Source organism: Caloenas nicobarica, chromosome 21, assembly GCF_036013445.1.
Source record: "Caloenas nicobarica isolate bCalNic1 chromosome 21, bCalNic1.hap1, whole genome shotgun sequence".
Lineage (NCBI taxonomy): Eukaryota > Metazoa > Chordata > Aves > Columbiformes > Columbidae > Caloenas > Caloenas nicobarica.
In genome coordinates, this window is record NC_088265.1 from 6,756,800 (window position 1) to 6,772,936 (window position 16,137).

The 16,137-nt window shown below is 47.3% G+C and overlaps 1 protein-coding gene across 1 annotated transcript; it reads right to left on the bottom strand.

Moving 5' to 3' along the window:
- Window positions 1-3,543: 3,543 nt before the first annotated feature.
- LOC135997265 (olfactory receptor 14C36-like) lies at window positions 3,544-4,479 on the bottom strand. The gene has a single exon (XM_065649771.1). The coding sequence runs from the start codon at window positions 4,477-4,479 to the stop codon at window positions 3,544-3,546; it is 936 nt and encodes a 311-aa protein (XP_065505843.1).
- Between the last annotated feature and the right edge of the window lie 11,658 nt (window positions 4,480-16,137).

The following is a 16,137-nucleotide window of genomic DNA, read 5'->3' on the forward strand; positions in this document are numbered from 1 at the left end:
GTGTTTTGATTGTCTGGAGCTTGATGAGAGTGATGATACGCTTGAGTGTTTATGGGTGAGAACAAAGGGGAGGCCAACGAGGCAGATATCCTGGTGGGAGTCTGTTATAGACCATACAACCAGGATGAAGAGGTAGATGAAATAATCTGCAGGCAGCTGGGAGAAGTCACACGATTGCTAACCCTTGGCCTTCTGGGGGCCTTCAACCTACCAGATGTCTGCTAGAAATACAACACAGCAGAGAAAAAACTGTCTAGAAGCTTCCTGGACTTCCTGATACAGCTGGTCACTGAAACAACTAAGGAAGGCACCCCACTGGACCTGTTGTTTTTGAATAGAGAAGGACTCACAGATAATGTGTTAGGTGGAGGTCATCTTAGCCATAGTGATTTCTAGTCTTGGAGAAGTAAGGAGGGTGGTCAGCAGAACTTCTACTTGGGACTTCTGAAGGACAGACTTTGATCTGCTGAGGAGGATGGTTGGCAGAGTCCCTTAGGAGGCAGTCCTGAAGAATAAAGGGATCCAGAAAGGCTGGTTGCTCTTCAGGAAGGTAATCTTACAGGCACAGAAGCAGCCTGTCCCCGTGTGCTGAAAGACTGGGGAGAAGGCTGACCTGGCTGAATAGAGAACATCAGCTGGAATTTGGGAGTAAAAGGAGAACTTATAATATTTGGAAGAAGGAGGAGGCTACTCAGGAGGACTACAAGGATGCTGTGAAGTTATGCAGGGAGAAAATGAGAAAGGACAAAGCTCAACTACACCTGAATCCAGCTACTGCTGTAAAAGGGAACAAAAAATTCTTTTATAAATACATCAGCAAGAAAAGGAGGTCTAAGAAGAATCTCTGCCCTCTGGTGGATGCAGGGGAAAACATAGCGACAGAGGATGAGGGAAAGGCCGCGGTACTAAATGCCTTCTTTGCCTCAGTCTTTTATAGTCAGACTAGTTGTGTTCCAGGTAAACAGCCCCCTGAGTGGGAAAATAGGGACAGGGAGCAGAATGAAGCCCCAATAACCAAAGGGCAATGGTTGGCCACCTACTACACCACTTAGACACCCACCAGTCTACGTGGCCAGATGGGACGGCGGAGGTAATCACCAAGCCAGCTTTCCATTATCCATGAGCAATTCTGTTTAACTGGGGAGGTCCCAGTTGGCTGGAAGTTGGCAAACATGATGCCAACCTACAAGAAGAGTCGGAAGGAGGATCAGGGGAATTATAGGCTTGTCAGTCTGACGACGGTGCCAGGAAAGGTCATGGAACTGATCATCCTGAGTGACATCATGTAGCACATACAAGACAACCAAGCAATCAGGCCCAGTCAGCAGGAGTTTATGAAAGGCATGTCCTGCTTGACCAACCTGATCTCCTTCTATGACAAGGTAACCTGCTTAGTGGATGAGGGAAAGGCTGTGGATATTGTTTACTTAGACTTCAGTAAAGCCTTTGACACTGTATCCCACAGCATTCTCCTGGAGAAGCTGCAGCTCATGGCCTGGATGGATGTATCTGTGGTGGATAAAGAACTGGTTGGAGGGCTGGGCCCAAAGACTTGTGGTGAACAGACTTAAATCCAGTTGGCGGTTGGTAATGAGTGGTGTTGGCCAGGGCTCAGTTCTGTTTAATCTCTTTATCAATGATCTGGATGAGGGCATTGAGTGCACCCTCAGCAAGTTTGTAGATGAGACCAAGTTGGGTGGGAGTGTTGATCTGCTAGAAGGTAGGAAGGCGCTACAGAGGTATCTGGACCTGTTGGATCGATGGGCTGAGGCCAGTTGTATGAGGTTCAACAAGGCCAGGTGCTGAGTCCTGCACTTGGGTCACAACAACGCAAAGCAACCCTGCAGGCTTGGGGAAGAGTGGCTGGAAAGCTGCCCCATGGAAAAGGATCTGGGAAGGTTGGTTGACAGCTGCTGAATATGAGCCATCGTGTGCCCAGGTGGTCAAGAAGGCCACCAGCATCCTGGCTTGTATCAGGAATAGTGTGGCCAGCAGGACCAGGGCAGTGACAGTCCCCTGTACTCATAGCTGGTGAAGCACCACCTTGAATACTGTGTTCGGTTTTGGGCCCCTCATGACAAGAAAGACACCGAGGTGCAGGAAAGAGTTCAGAGAAGGGCAACAAAGCTGGTGAGGAGCCTGGACCACAAGTATGGCTGAGGGACCTAGGGGGGTTTAGCCTGGAGAAAAGGAGGCTTATTGCTCTCTACAACTACCTGAAAGGAGGTTGTTGCAAGGTGGGTGCTGGTCTCTTCTCCCGAGTGCCAAGTGATAAGATGAGAGGAAAAGTCCTCAAGTTGCTCCATGGAGGTTTAGATTGGATATTAGGAAGTACATCTTCACGGAAAGGGTTCTAAAGCACTGGAACAGGTTGCCCAGGGAAGTGGAGGACTCACCATCTCTAGAGGTGTTTAAAATACGTATAGATAAGGTTCTTAGGGACATGGTTTAGAGGTGGACTTGGCAGTGTTGGGGCAATGGTTTGACAGGATGATCCTAAAGGTCTTTTTCCATCTAAATTAATTCTATGATTCCATGGTTAGATGGATGGATGGATGGATGGACGGGTGGAGGCAGAGAAGGGGCATCAGCCTTCCTATCAGCCTGTGGGGCCAGCCTTGGCATGAGGAAACCTCTCTCCCTGTGTCCTTGATCTTAATATCATAGAATCACAGAACAGTTTGGGTTGGAAAGGACCTTTAAAGGTCATCTAGTCCACTCCCCTGCTGTGAGCAGGGACATCTTCAACTAGATCAGGTTGCTCAGAGCCCTGTCCAGCCTGGTCTTGAATGTCTCCAGGCATGGGGCATCTGCCACCTCTCTGGGCAACCTTTCCCAGTGTTTTACCACCCTCATTTTAAAAACTTTCTTCCTCATGTCTAGCCTGAATCTCCCCTTTTTGAGTTTAAAACCATTACCCAGAGTTGCTCCTTTGCTCTTGTCCATAGAAGGTATCTGCCTCCAAAGAACCTTTCCACAGGGGAGTGTGTCTGTGCTGGCCTGAATGACTGTCCCTCCCCCTCCTTGAGTGACCACAGGGTCCCGATCTGGTGGTGCTACTTTGCATTGGGAGCAGACTGACGTGCATGAAAACCATGGTGAGACAGTCCAAGGCAAATTCCTGTAGGTCCTTCACTATCTCCAGGGGCACTGGGCACCCATAGATGAAGGTTCAAACCAGGACCATTGCTTAACATGTTGCCCCATGCCCTCCTCCTCTTAGCCCGTGAATAACCCAAGCAAAGCAGCACGGCCTTGTTGGTGGAATTTCTTCAGCCTGACCACTGAAGAGTCCAACCTCCAAACACAGGAACTGAGGAAATCCCCTTTTATTACAGAGGTGTAACACTGGAGACGAGCTGTACCATGATCCCAAACACACATAAATAAGCCTCTGGATCAGACAGATGGGGTTCATGCCTCTGGAGAAGTTTAGTGGATGCAGACATTCCTGGACAAACATGGTTATCACAGATAAAATGCCCAAAGCATGAGAGATTCCCGAAATGAACTGGAAATCACTTCTGAAGTGACAAGGGCAAATTATCTCTGCCAACAGGAAAATGAAAGAATCAGCTTCTTCAGAGCAACTTTCAGCTCCAGGTTCCTCATGCTGTAGATGAGGGGGTTCACTGCTGGAGGCACCACCGAGTAGAGAACCGCCACGACCAGATCCAGGGATGGGGAGGAGATGGAGGGGGGCTTCAGGTAGGCAAATGCACCGGTGCTGACAAACAGGGAGACCACGGCCAGGTGAGGGAGGCATGTGGAGAAGGCTTTGTGCTGTCCCTGCTCAGAGGGGATCCTCAGTACGGCCTTGAAGATCTGCACGTAAGACACCCCAATGAAAACAAAACATCCAAATGCTACTAAGACACTAATCACAAGAAACCCAACTTCCCTGAGGTAGGCGTCTGAGCAGGAGAGCTTCAGGATTTGAGGAATTTCACAGAAGAACTGGTCTACAGCATTGCCCTTGCAGAGTGGTAGAGAAAATGTGTTGGCAATGTGCAGCACAGCACTGAGAAATGCAGTGCCCCAGGCAGCTGCTGCCATGTGGACACAAGCTCTGCTGCCCAGGAGGGTCCCGTAGTGCAGGGGTTTGCAGATGGCAATGTAGCGGTCGTAGGCCATGATGGTGAGAAGTGAAAACTGTGCTCCAACCAAGAAGGCAAACAGGAAGACTTGGGCAGTGCATCCTGCATAGGAAATGGTCCTGGTGTCCCAAATGGAATTGACCATGGATTTAGGTAGAGTGGTAGAGATGGAGCCCAGGTCAATGAGAGAGAGGTTGAGGAGGAAGAAGTACATAGGGGTGTGGAGGTGCTGGTCACAGGCTATGGTGGTGATGATGAGGCCGTTGCCCAGGAGGGCAGCCAGGTAGATGCCCAGGAAGAGCCAGAAGTGCAAGAGCTGCAGCTCCCGTGTCTCTGAGAATGCCAGGAGGAGGAACTGGGTGATGGAGCTGCTGTTGGACATTTGCTGTTTCTTGCCATGGGGGCTCTGTTCAAGAAAGGAAATGATAACCTAAAATGAGGGAAGACTCCTCTGAGCAAAGCCACTCCATTTTTCAAAGAAATCACCCCCAATTTAAATGCATTTCCTTTCTCTGGTCTATGCTGGCCGAGTATGCTGTGGGGAGCAGGACCTCTGGCCATGTGCTGCCAAGCAGCCAGCTTTACTATGCTGCAGTGGGGACATGGGAGCTGGTTTGTCACAGTTCCACCGTTTACAGGGAATGCCAAATGTAATTCGCCTTGAATGGAAAAGTTCAGTATCTGCACTCATGATTGTCAAGAGCTTGGGCTGCAGAGGAGAAAATAAGCTTGTCTTTATAATTAGTTTGTCTGTGGTCCTTATTGTCTACCACTATGTCCGGTGAGGGGAGTGGGGCTTAGGGGTAGAAATCCTCATTTATACTACTGAAAATGCGAATAATCTTGAGACAGGACAGGCGAAAGGGCTCAGCAGCTTGCTGTAGCTCAGTGCAGAGTCAGGAGAGCATCAGTCTTTAACTCGCTTGACCTCTGCTTTCACTTGTGCCACCTTGAAGATGACTTCACACACAAATTACTTTTTAAAAACCCGAAACAACTGGACTCGTATGGGAGCATGGGAGCACTGTTTGAAAGGGCAGATCTGCAAATTCTTCTCTGTCTCAGCCTGGAGGTGGATTTGTGAGGGAGAGGGCAGGACACGACCCCTCACCGAGAGGGGCAAAGGACTCTGTGAGGAGAGTGCTGACCCTCAAGAATCATGGAATTACAGAATCATTTTAGTTGGAAGAGACTATTAAGATTATTAAGTCCAACCCAAACTGAAATCTAGCACTAAACATGTCCCTAAGAGTCTCATCTATACATCATTTAAAGTAAAGGCTCAACACTCCCTGGGATCCTACAGGAGAGCTGGGCCTTTCTGGGGGCAGCTTGCAAGCCCAGCAGGACACACAGAGCAGAGCAGAGCAGAGCAGAGCAGAGCAGATGGGATGTCCTAAACAAGAGAATGAGATCATTGCCCAGCAGACAACACCCAGCAGACATCTACAGAGGAGGACCAAAAGAGAGCTCCGGCACACACTCTGCTCTACTGCCTGTAGCTGTCTCTGCCTGGAGCTGTTTCTCTCTCATCAGGTCTCCTCACTGTCATTGTCACAGACCCCATCCCACCTGCTGTGTGCTCAGCTCTGCCCTGCAGACTGCTCCCAGCAGCTGGGCACTGGCCAGGGGCAGCTTTGTGTGGGCAGGCTGATGAGGCAACCCTGATGAGGCTGGAAAGTCATGCTGATGCTGTCCGTAAGCCACGGTGTGTTGATTTCTGATAGTCGCAGGTTTATTCACCTTCAAGAGAAACAGGGTTTCACTGACTTGTCCTGAACTGAGACCTTAATTGCTCACCCAAACAATCCAGATTAAGAGACTGAAAGGACAGGATCCTTCCCTTTCAGGTAGCTACTGCCGTGACGTGCTTCTTGAAAAGCCCCCTGGGAAATTTCCTGGGGTGATCTGGAGCTCTGGGCAGCCCTGACCCAAGGCAGCACACTCTCTAGAGCAGGACGCTGCTTTGCCAGAGCTTCTCCCCACAGCATCGTGGGGAGCTCTCCGGGCAGGTGGCAGAGTCCCTGCCCCAGCACAAAGCCCCTGGACACTCCTGGGTGCACACCCTGACTTCACATCAATTCAAAATTGCCTTACAAGAACCCACTCCTTACAGATCCTATAAGATGTGGCTGTGCCAGCTTTAGGAGACGCCTCCAGGAGCTATAGCTGCATTGCCCTACACCCAGAGACTTACTGTGACAAGGACTGCAAAGTTTTCTTCTCCAGTGAGCTCCCAATCATCCTCCCAATCCTGGCCACATTTAAGCTCTCTCTCTGCCTTGTTCCTCTCCCCTCAGTGCTGCAGGCAGTGCCCTCAGCCCTGCTGTGCTTTGCAGAGGAGCTGCTCATGGGCAGAGCTGTCTCTCTGCAACACTGCCATTTGCCATGAGCTCCCTGTGTCCCAGGAGCCCAGCCCAGCTCAGCAGCAGAGGAGCAGCCCAAGGCATTTTAATGACCCCTCTGGCGGGTTTGTTGCCAAGACTACAGACAGTGATAGGAAGTTGAAGAAGCCTCTCAAGAAGTCAAAGCTGGATGCAAACTTCAAACTTTCTTGTAATCTTAATGGGTCCCACTGAGGGACATCATTGAGAAACTGTCCCCGGGGTCTGGTAAGAGCAGAAAAGTGGAGGCAGTGATGATAGCTCAGGAAAAGCAAGGGAAATGTGGCTCTGATGCTGAGTAACCTGAATGTGTTACTTAAGACAAAGGGCCAAGCCCTGATGCCCAGCCCCTGGGAAGGCAGATCCTGTCTCTCATGTGTTGCTCAGAGCTCTTCTTTGGGCAATGGGATGTGGGGTTGTACAATACCACGAGCACAACTACAGTATAATCTCTCCCAGGATTGTGGGTTGCAACAAGAGGGAATGAAGTACCACAGAACTGCACTTGCAGTGACATTTGTTTCTCCTCGTGTCCAATCTCAACCTTCCCAGCTGCACTTTGTGGCATTTTTTCGTTCTCAGGCTGTTTCGCTATTTTGGTAAAAGCTCCACTATCTCTGAAACCACCCTTCAAGCAGTATCAGGCTACTCCTATAATGCCCTGAGCCTCATCGCCACTGGGCAAAAGGGCCAGAGAAATCCAGGTCTCTCAGTCCATCTGCACAGGTCAACTGCTGAAGGCCCCAGACTCTAGGTCTCCTCCGGGCACTTTCCAGCTCCTCTCCTCTCAATCAAAACTGGGAGCTGGTATCTGGGACAAACCCATGTGTGTGGATCCCTACCAGTGCTGTGTCAAGGGGGATAATAACTCCCCTTGTCCAGGTGAACATGTTCAACCTAATGCAGCCCTCTATGCAGGTGGCCTTGTTCATGGTGAGCGTAAACCACTGGCTTGTACAGCCTTCCCTGTAGTTCCCAGGCCCTTCTCCTCAGAGTCTCTCCTCAGCATTCAGAGTCACACAGACTCAGGTCCCAGTTGGCCCTGATATGTAGGTTTGTTATTCCTCTTGAGGCTGGAATGGCCAATTCTCCTTGTAAACTTCAAGAGATTTCTGTTGGTCAGATCCCTGAGTTTCTCAAGGCCCCTCTGCATTCAAGCTCCATTTGGTCAGCAGTAATGTCTGTGTGCAGGTGGTTCACCTTGACTGTGGTGTGGTCTCACAAGATAACAGCATGAGGAGTTGAGGGCAAACTAGAAATAACATTGGCCCATTACTTGATGAGCATGGTCACCTAATTGAGAGGGACATAGACAAAACTGTGATGTTTAGTGCTTTCTTCACCTCAGTCTTCAAAACTGATGATGGATTTTCACTCTAGGGTGAAATCAGTGTCCTCAGCTTGCTCCCTGAAATGTCTGTACACCAATGTGGAATAAGCAAGAGGAGTTAGAAACCTATGTGTCAGGAGATTATGATCTGGTGACAATTACAGAGACATGGTGGGACAGCTCACATCACTGGAATGTGGCCATGGATGGCTACGTCCTTCTCAGGAAAGACAGGCCAGCAAGGTGAGGTGGTGAATTTGCTCTTTATGTGACAGAGCAACTACAATGTATTGAGTACTGTCCACGGGCAGATGAAGAGCAAGTTGAAAGTCTGTGGGTGAGAATTAAGGGGCAGGCTGGAAGGGCTGATACTGTTGTGGGAGTCTATTACAGGCCACCAGATCAGGGTGAGGAAGTTGATGAGGCCTCTACAGGCAGCTGAGAGCAGCCTCACACTTAAAGGTTCTGGTTGTCATGAGGGATTTTAACTACCCTAATGTTTGCTGGAATGACTACTCAGCCAGTCATCCACAGTCCAGGAGGTTTCTCCAGTGCATTGATGAGAACTTCCCGATGCAAATGGTGGATGAGCCAACTAGGAGAGGAGCTGTCCTTGGTCATTGGGGGGAGCAACGAGAGGAGGTGGTCTGAGTCAGGTGACCGTGGATTGACCAACTGGAGTATTCCATCCCATTCAGGACTTCCTGGATATAAAAGGTGGACCCGAAGGACTCTCTCTCTCTCTTCTGCTGGGTCTCCTGCTGCTTGGCTTTGTCTCTGTTTCTTTTCTGCCGTCCGTGCAAGCTGAGGCCTCCTGGCCATCCCTGGAAGCTGAGGCCTCATGACAGACTGAATCTAGTTCCAGTTGGCTGAAGGATCCTGCTGGACTAGCTGCTGGGAATTGCAAGACTGGTTCTATAATATTTGTTCTTTATTTTTAAATTTTTTTTAATTTTAAATTTTTTAAATTCTTTATTTTTAAATAAACTGCTTTATTTTTCTCTATGTTTATTTAGTAGCATTAGTAAAACGTTTTCAAATTTTCCAGCTTTCTTCTCTCTGTCCTTCTTTCATTTCCTCTCAAAATCGCCTGTCCTTAGTGAGAAAGGGGTGGGGGCGGGGGCAGAAAACAGGAGGGAGGAAGAGGGTTAAGGAAAATACATCTGCCGCGGTTTTTTATTGTCTCCCCATCATCAAACCACGACAGGAGTGCTGCTGGATCTCACTAACAAGGAAGGTCTGGTTGAAGCGGTAAAGGTTAAGGGCTGTCTTGGCTGCAGCGACCATGAGGTGGTGGAGTTAAGGATATCATGTGGCAGGAACAGAATACCAAGCAGAATCGCAACCCTGAACTTCAGTAGGAAACTTTGGCCTTTTCAAGCAATTGCTGGGGGAAATCCCGTGGGAAAGGGTACTTGAAGGTAAAGGGGCCCAAGATAGGTGGTTAGCATTCAGGAACTGCTTCTTCCAAGCTCAAGATCAGAGCATCCTGACTTGTAGGAAGTCAAGGGAGGGAGCCAGGAGTCCTGCTTGGTTAAACAGGGAACTGCTGGGCAAACTCAAGTGGAAGAGCAGAGTCTACAAATCATGGAAGGAGGGGCTGGCCACTTGGGAAGAATATAAGGCTGTTGTCAGAGGATGTAAGGAGTCAACTACGAAAGCCAAGGCCTCCTTAGAATTAAACCTGGCAAGAGGGGTCAAGGAAAACGGAAAGAGTTTCTTCAAATACATGGCAGATAAAACTAACACTAGAGGCAATGTAGGCCCATGATGAATGAGGTGGGTGCCCTAGTGGCAGAAGATATAGAGAAGGCAGAGTTACTGAATGCCTTCTTTGTCTCTGTATACACTGCTGGAGGCTGTCCTGAGGAGCCCGGTACCCCTGAGGCCCCAGAGGAAGTCAGGACAATGGAGTAGTTTGCCTTGGTTAGTGAGGAGTGGGTTACGGACCAATTAAGCAATCTGGACATCCATAAATCCATGGGTCCTGATGGGATGCACGTGCAGGTGCTGAGGGAGCTGGCTGAGGTCATTGCTGGACCACTCTCCATCATCTTTGCCAAGTCTTGGGAAACGGGAGAGGTGCCTGGGGACTGGAGGAAAGCAAATGTCACTCCGATCTTCGAAAAGGGCAAGAAGGAGGACCTGGGTAACTATAAACCGGTCAGCCTCACCTCCATCCCTGGAAAGGTGACGGAACAACTTATCCTTGGCACCATCCCAAGGCATATCAAGGATAAGAGGGCCATTAGGGGCAGTCAACATGGCTTCACTAAAGAGAAGTCATGCTTAACCAACCTCATAGCCTTTTATGAAGACATAACTAGGTGGACAGATGATAGCAAAGCAGTGGATGTGGTCTATTATGATTTCAGTAAAGCATTTGACACCATCTCCCACAGCATCCTCGCAGCTAAACTGAGGAAGTGTGGTCTGGATGACTGGGTAGTGAGGTGAACTGTGAATTGGCCGAAGGAAAGAAGCCAGAGAGTTGTTGTCAATGGGACAGAGTCTAGTTGCAGGCCTGTATCTAGTGGAGTGCCTCAAGGGTCGGTACTGGGACCAGTACTATTCAATATATTCATCAACGACTTGGATAAGGGACTAGAGTGCACTGTCAGCAAGTTTGCTGATGACACAAAACTGGGAAGAATAGCTGAGACGCCAGAAGGCTGTGCTGCCATCCAACGAGACCTGGACAGACTGGAGAGCTGGGTGGGGAGAAATTTAATGCAATTTAACAATGGCAAGCGTAGAGTCTTGCATCTGGGCAAAAACAACTCCAGGTACCAGAATAAGTCAGGGAATGACCTGTTGGAGAGCAGTGTAGGGGAAAGGGACCTGGAGGTCCTGGTGGACAGCAGGATGACCATGAGCCAGCACTGTGCCCTTGTGGCCAAGAAGGCCAATGGCATCCTGGGGTGTATTGGAAGTGATGTGGTTAGTAGGTCAAGAGAGGTTCTCCTGCCTCTCTATTCTGCCCTGGTGAGACCGCATCTGGAATATTGTGTCCAGTCCTGGGCCCCTCAGTTCAAGAAGGACAGGGAACTGCTGGAGAGAGTCCACTGCAGAGCTATGAAGATGATGAAGGGAGTGGAGCATCTGCCTCATGAGGAAAGGCTGAGGGAGCTGGGTCTCTTTAGCTTGGAGAAGAGGAGACTGAGGGGTGACCTCATTAATATTTACAAATATGTAAAGGGTGAGTGTCACAAGGGTGGAGCAGTGACAACCAATGATAAGACAAGGGGCAATGAGTACAAACTGAAACATAGGAGGTTTCACTTAAATATGAGAAGAAGCTTCTTCACAGTGAGGATGGCAGAACACTGGAACAGGCTGCCCTTGGAGGTTGTGGAGTCTCCTTCTCTGGAGACATTCAAAACCTGCCTGGACACATTCCTCTGTAACCTCATCTAGGTGTTCCTACTCCAGCGGGGGGATTGGTCTAGATGATCTTTCAAGGTCCCTTCCAATCCCTAACATTCTGTGATTCTGTGTGATTCTGTGATTTGGGGGCCCCCATAACTCTGGGCTAGAAAACCATGGATGCAAGAACGATAAACTCCCAATAAATCCAGAACTTCTATGGAATCTGCTACTCCAGCTAGATCCCTACAAGTAGAAGGGGCCTGATGGGATTCATCCAAGGGTGCTTAAAGAGCTGGCTGATGTCATAGCGAGACCTCTCTTCATGATTTTTCAATGCTCTTGAGAATATAGAGAGGTCTTGGGTGACTGGAAGCTGGCACATGTTGTCCCAGTCTACAAGAAGGGCAACAGGGATGATGCTGGCAACTACAGGCCTGTCAGCCTCACTTCTGTTCCTGGCAAAATCATGAAGAAGATTGTTCTGGGAGATGTTTAAAAACGTCTGAACGACAATGCAGTCATTGGTCCCAGCCAACACAGGCTCACAAAGGGAAAGTCTTGCCTGACCAACTTATTTTTGTTCCATGACAAGGTTACCCACCTAGTTGACCAAGTGAAGCCTGTCAATGTGATCATTTTGGATTTCAGTAAAGACTTTGATACTGCTTCTCACAGTATCCTCCTGGACAAGATGCCCAGCACACAGCTGGATAAACCCACAATGCAGTCGGTGAGCAATTGGCTGATGGGCTGGGCTCAGAGGGTTCTAGTAAATGGGGTTATGTCGGGCTGGCAACTAGTCACTAGCGGGTTCCGTAGGGATCCATCTTAGGGCCAGCACTCTTCAATGTCTTTATAAATGACTTAGACTCAGGACTTAAGGGAATGCTTAGTAAGTTTGCTGATGGCACAAAATTGGGGGAAACTGTTGACACTCTCGAGGCCTGAGAGGCGCTTCAGGGGGATCTGAACATATTGGAGATGGCAATCACCAACTTCATAAGGTTCAACAAGGGCAAATGCCAGATTTTGCACCTGGCACACGGCAACCCTGGCTGTACATACAGACTGGGGGACAAAATGATGGAAAGCAGCTCTGTGGAGAAGGATCCGGGGGTTCTGGTTGATGGCAAGTTGAACATGAGCCAACAGTGTGCCCTGGCAGCCAAGAGGCCAACCATGTCCTGGGGTGCTCAGTATTGCCAACCAGGCGAGGAAGGTGATTGTCTGTCCTGGTTTTGTTAAAAACAAGTTTCTCTTTCAGTGAATTTCCCTGTCAGCTTACTAACTGCAGTTTTCCTGAAAGTTAGGTACATATTTTGGTAGACATAGCAATGGAATGCAAGGTCATTGATAATGATGCATCCTGTGAGACGTGCAAGCAGGAAGTGAACTGAAAATTGACCAACTAAAGTATTCCATCCCATTCACATCATACTTCATATAAAAGTAGGGGATCATGAGGGTCTCGTCCCTTTTTCCTTATGGCCGACATTGGGAGAGCACCTTGCGAGTTGTCCCTGTGAACTGAGGCCTAGTGACAGATTGAATCCAGTTCCCATTGGCTGCAGAGTCCAGTCCAGGACTTTGGGTGCTGGCCCTACATCTGTAGGAGCAGTTGCTGGGACTTTCAAGATTGGTTTTGTATATTTTGTATTATTTTCTCTATTTTTATTAGTAGCATTAGTAAAACATTTTTAATTTTTTCCAACTCTCTTCTCTCTGTCCTTCTTTCCCTCCCAATCACCTGTCCTTAGTGGGAAGGGGGAAGAGAGAGGGGCTGAAGGGGAAAGTGGGGGGAGAGGAGGTTGACAATACATCTGCCACGGTTCTATTGTCACCCCGCAATCAAACTAGGATGTTGTCCCACTCTTGTCTGTATTGGTGTGGCCTCACCTAGAGTACTGTGTGCAGTTCTGGGCATCATGGTATAAAAAAGATGTCAAGCTACTAGTTGGTGAAGAGTTTGGAGAGGAAGCCATATGAGGGGCAGCTACAGTCACTTGGTTTGTTCGGCCTGGAGGAGACCTCATTGTGGTCTACAGCTCACACATCCTAAAATCATGACAAGCACAACAACACAGCCACCACAACCAAGACAACTTTTTCCACCTGCACCAATGATGCCAGCCACCCTGCAAGTGAGACATCTCCTACCTGAGACAACAGCTCACCAATCCAAGTATCCCGTACACTTCATCCAAGGTCCTGTGATTGTTTCACTACCTCTTCAATAAATTCAGTTTGGTCATTTAAATTTTCTGTCACATTCGGTATGTGGATACAACAGTGATCATGATGCAACTTCAAAAATCCACACCGTGTTCTTTTAGCAGTAGCAAATCTAAAGGCCACCCTATTTTGTAATGTAACCACTGTGTTGGCTTGAACTTGTCCATTTAATTGCTTTAAACTCTGGACTGTGCTAAAACTTCCATTTGTCATGTCAAATTGTCTATCACGTACAGTAAGGATTATCTAACCCCTCCAAATAAGTTGTTTTTATTGGGATTACTCCCCAAGATAATGAATTCAGTGATGACCTTGGCACAGGAACACAGGTAGTCAAACTTGACAAATTGTGCATCTTTCCAAGTCCAGTAACTAATCCTAGAATTGTATTTCTCTCCCAATTGTACATCTCTGCTTTCCCTCTGCCTTTGCTTTCAGGCAAAGCTGCTTCTGCATGCCCCCGTCTGCCTCTCTTCCGCCATCTCCATGGAGCTACAAATAATTCAACATCGTCTTCTGATTCTCTGTGCTGGTTTGACTGAAAATGAGTTAATTTTCTTCATGCAGTTAGAAACCTTTCTTTTTCATAGCTAGCACGGTCATTATTTGGACTTAGTTTGAGAACAAGCAGATAACACCCCAGCACAGAGTAAATGTTTTTAATTGCTCTGGTCTGAGAGCCAAGGATATTCTGAGCACTCTGCCCACGGGTGTGAGGCATCGAGGAAGGGGGGGCATGGATGGGGCAGAGCTTGACTGACATCCAGACTGATCAAGAAGCATATTCCATCCCATTAGTGTCATGCTTCATATTTAAGGTGAGTCGGGATCTTCTGGTTGTTCTCTTGTGTTCTCTTCCCTTCTTTTCGCTCTTGGAGACCTGTTCGGAGGAGCTCTGTTTGGGATGTTTAGTTCATTCTTTTTGCCATCCTGCTGTTTTGCAGAGGCCTCTTGGCCCTTCTGCATTTTTCCTTTTTTTTCTCTCTGGGATGAGCTGTTTGGGACCAGGTGCTGCTTCCTGGGACTGGCTGCTTGGTGTGGACGGAGTTCGTGAGGAATTGCCTTGAGTATCTTTAATTCTACATTCTATTTCTATTTTATATATATATATATTCAGTAGTAGTGTATTAGTATTTTGTTATTTTATTAAACTGTGTTTGTCTCAATCCAGGTTTCTCCTTTCCCTTTCAATTCTGTCCCCTGTTTGGGGGGATGCTGGGGAGAGGAGTGAGTGACTATCATAGTTGTATCAATAGCTCAGCTTAAACCACGACATTCCTCTTGTCCCAACTTTAACACCTCTACCCTATGCTACATGCAGAACAGCACATTTTCAGGTGTTTGTTCTTCCTTTGATCTCATTCACCCTTTTCCAAAGTCAACACCAACATATCACTTGGAGCTAAATTGACACCACATTCTCCCTGGCATTCAGAATGTCTCTGCAAACTAAAAACTTGTCTGCATACATAACTTCATTCCATTTCCCTTCTCACCTTAAAACCAACATAAATTGCAACAAAGTATTATAATTCAATGTTCCATTCACTGGCCACTTTTCTCCATTATATAACTTATATATGACAGCAAGAAAAGTAAATGGCATTGTGCTAAAGGATACTTTATCCAAAAGTCTTGAGATATGTGTCAAAGCAAGACTCCACTAATTGTGCGGGCTTCAAAACATCGAAAGCTGCAAGGTCAGTGGTGTCTGTAGTTCGTGATTAGGTGTTTTGCAAGCCACTCCTATCTCGGTTATGTGAGCAGACTGACCTCAAGCTGAAAGCATTTATATATTTTTAGATTAGCAATTGCACACAGGATTCATTCTTTTAAGTGATGACAATAATTCATCTACATATCAAATAAGTCTCACTTTTTCTAAACTCTTTTAGTGACTGCAACCCAACACGTAATCACACATTGAAACATAACATACAAACATACAAATATAACAACTGCTAATACAAGAATTACAATCAATTTCTTAATCCCTGTCTGTAAATCAGGAATCCAGGATATCAGTCATGTCCAAACTTCTTTAAATCTGTAAGAGGTATTGCTTTTCTGTATCTCATGCAAGAGGTATTATGTTTCCAAATCTCCCATAACTCAGCCATGATTCTTTTAGATTGATCAACATTTGAATGAAATGTTTTCCCAAAAGTGGTCCCTAATACATTAACAGGAAGGGATATTCCTAATATAAGAACACCTTTCTTTGAATTTTCCAGGAAATGTGTGCATACACAGCAATTGGTCTTGTAAGCTGTCTGCATTGTCTTCTGGATCATCATAAAATGTACATTATGGGTCCATGGATTCTCCTGATTTAACAGTCTATGAACTTACTATACCATATAACAGGCAAAGACTTATGTAACTGTAATACTTGTTTAAGCAGATATCTATGAAGAAAACAGGCTAATATTAATGCTACAATGAATATTAACAAACCTCTTTAAACACAATCAAATTCTGTATAAGATTCTATTTAGTCTATTCTATTTAGTCTATTTAGTTTTAGTGTTAAAGGAGTGATCTCTTCTGCTTTCTACCCAGTCTCTGTACTTTTCTTTAATCTAGTGTGGTGAATCCAGGAATTGACTCCCTTAAGTGCCACAGCTATGTTGGTCACCAACAGTACCGTACAGGGTCCTTTCCACCGCTCTTTCAAAGGTTTGTCCCTCCAGGTCCAAAGACAGACTGGATCTCCAGGTCGGAA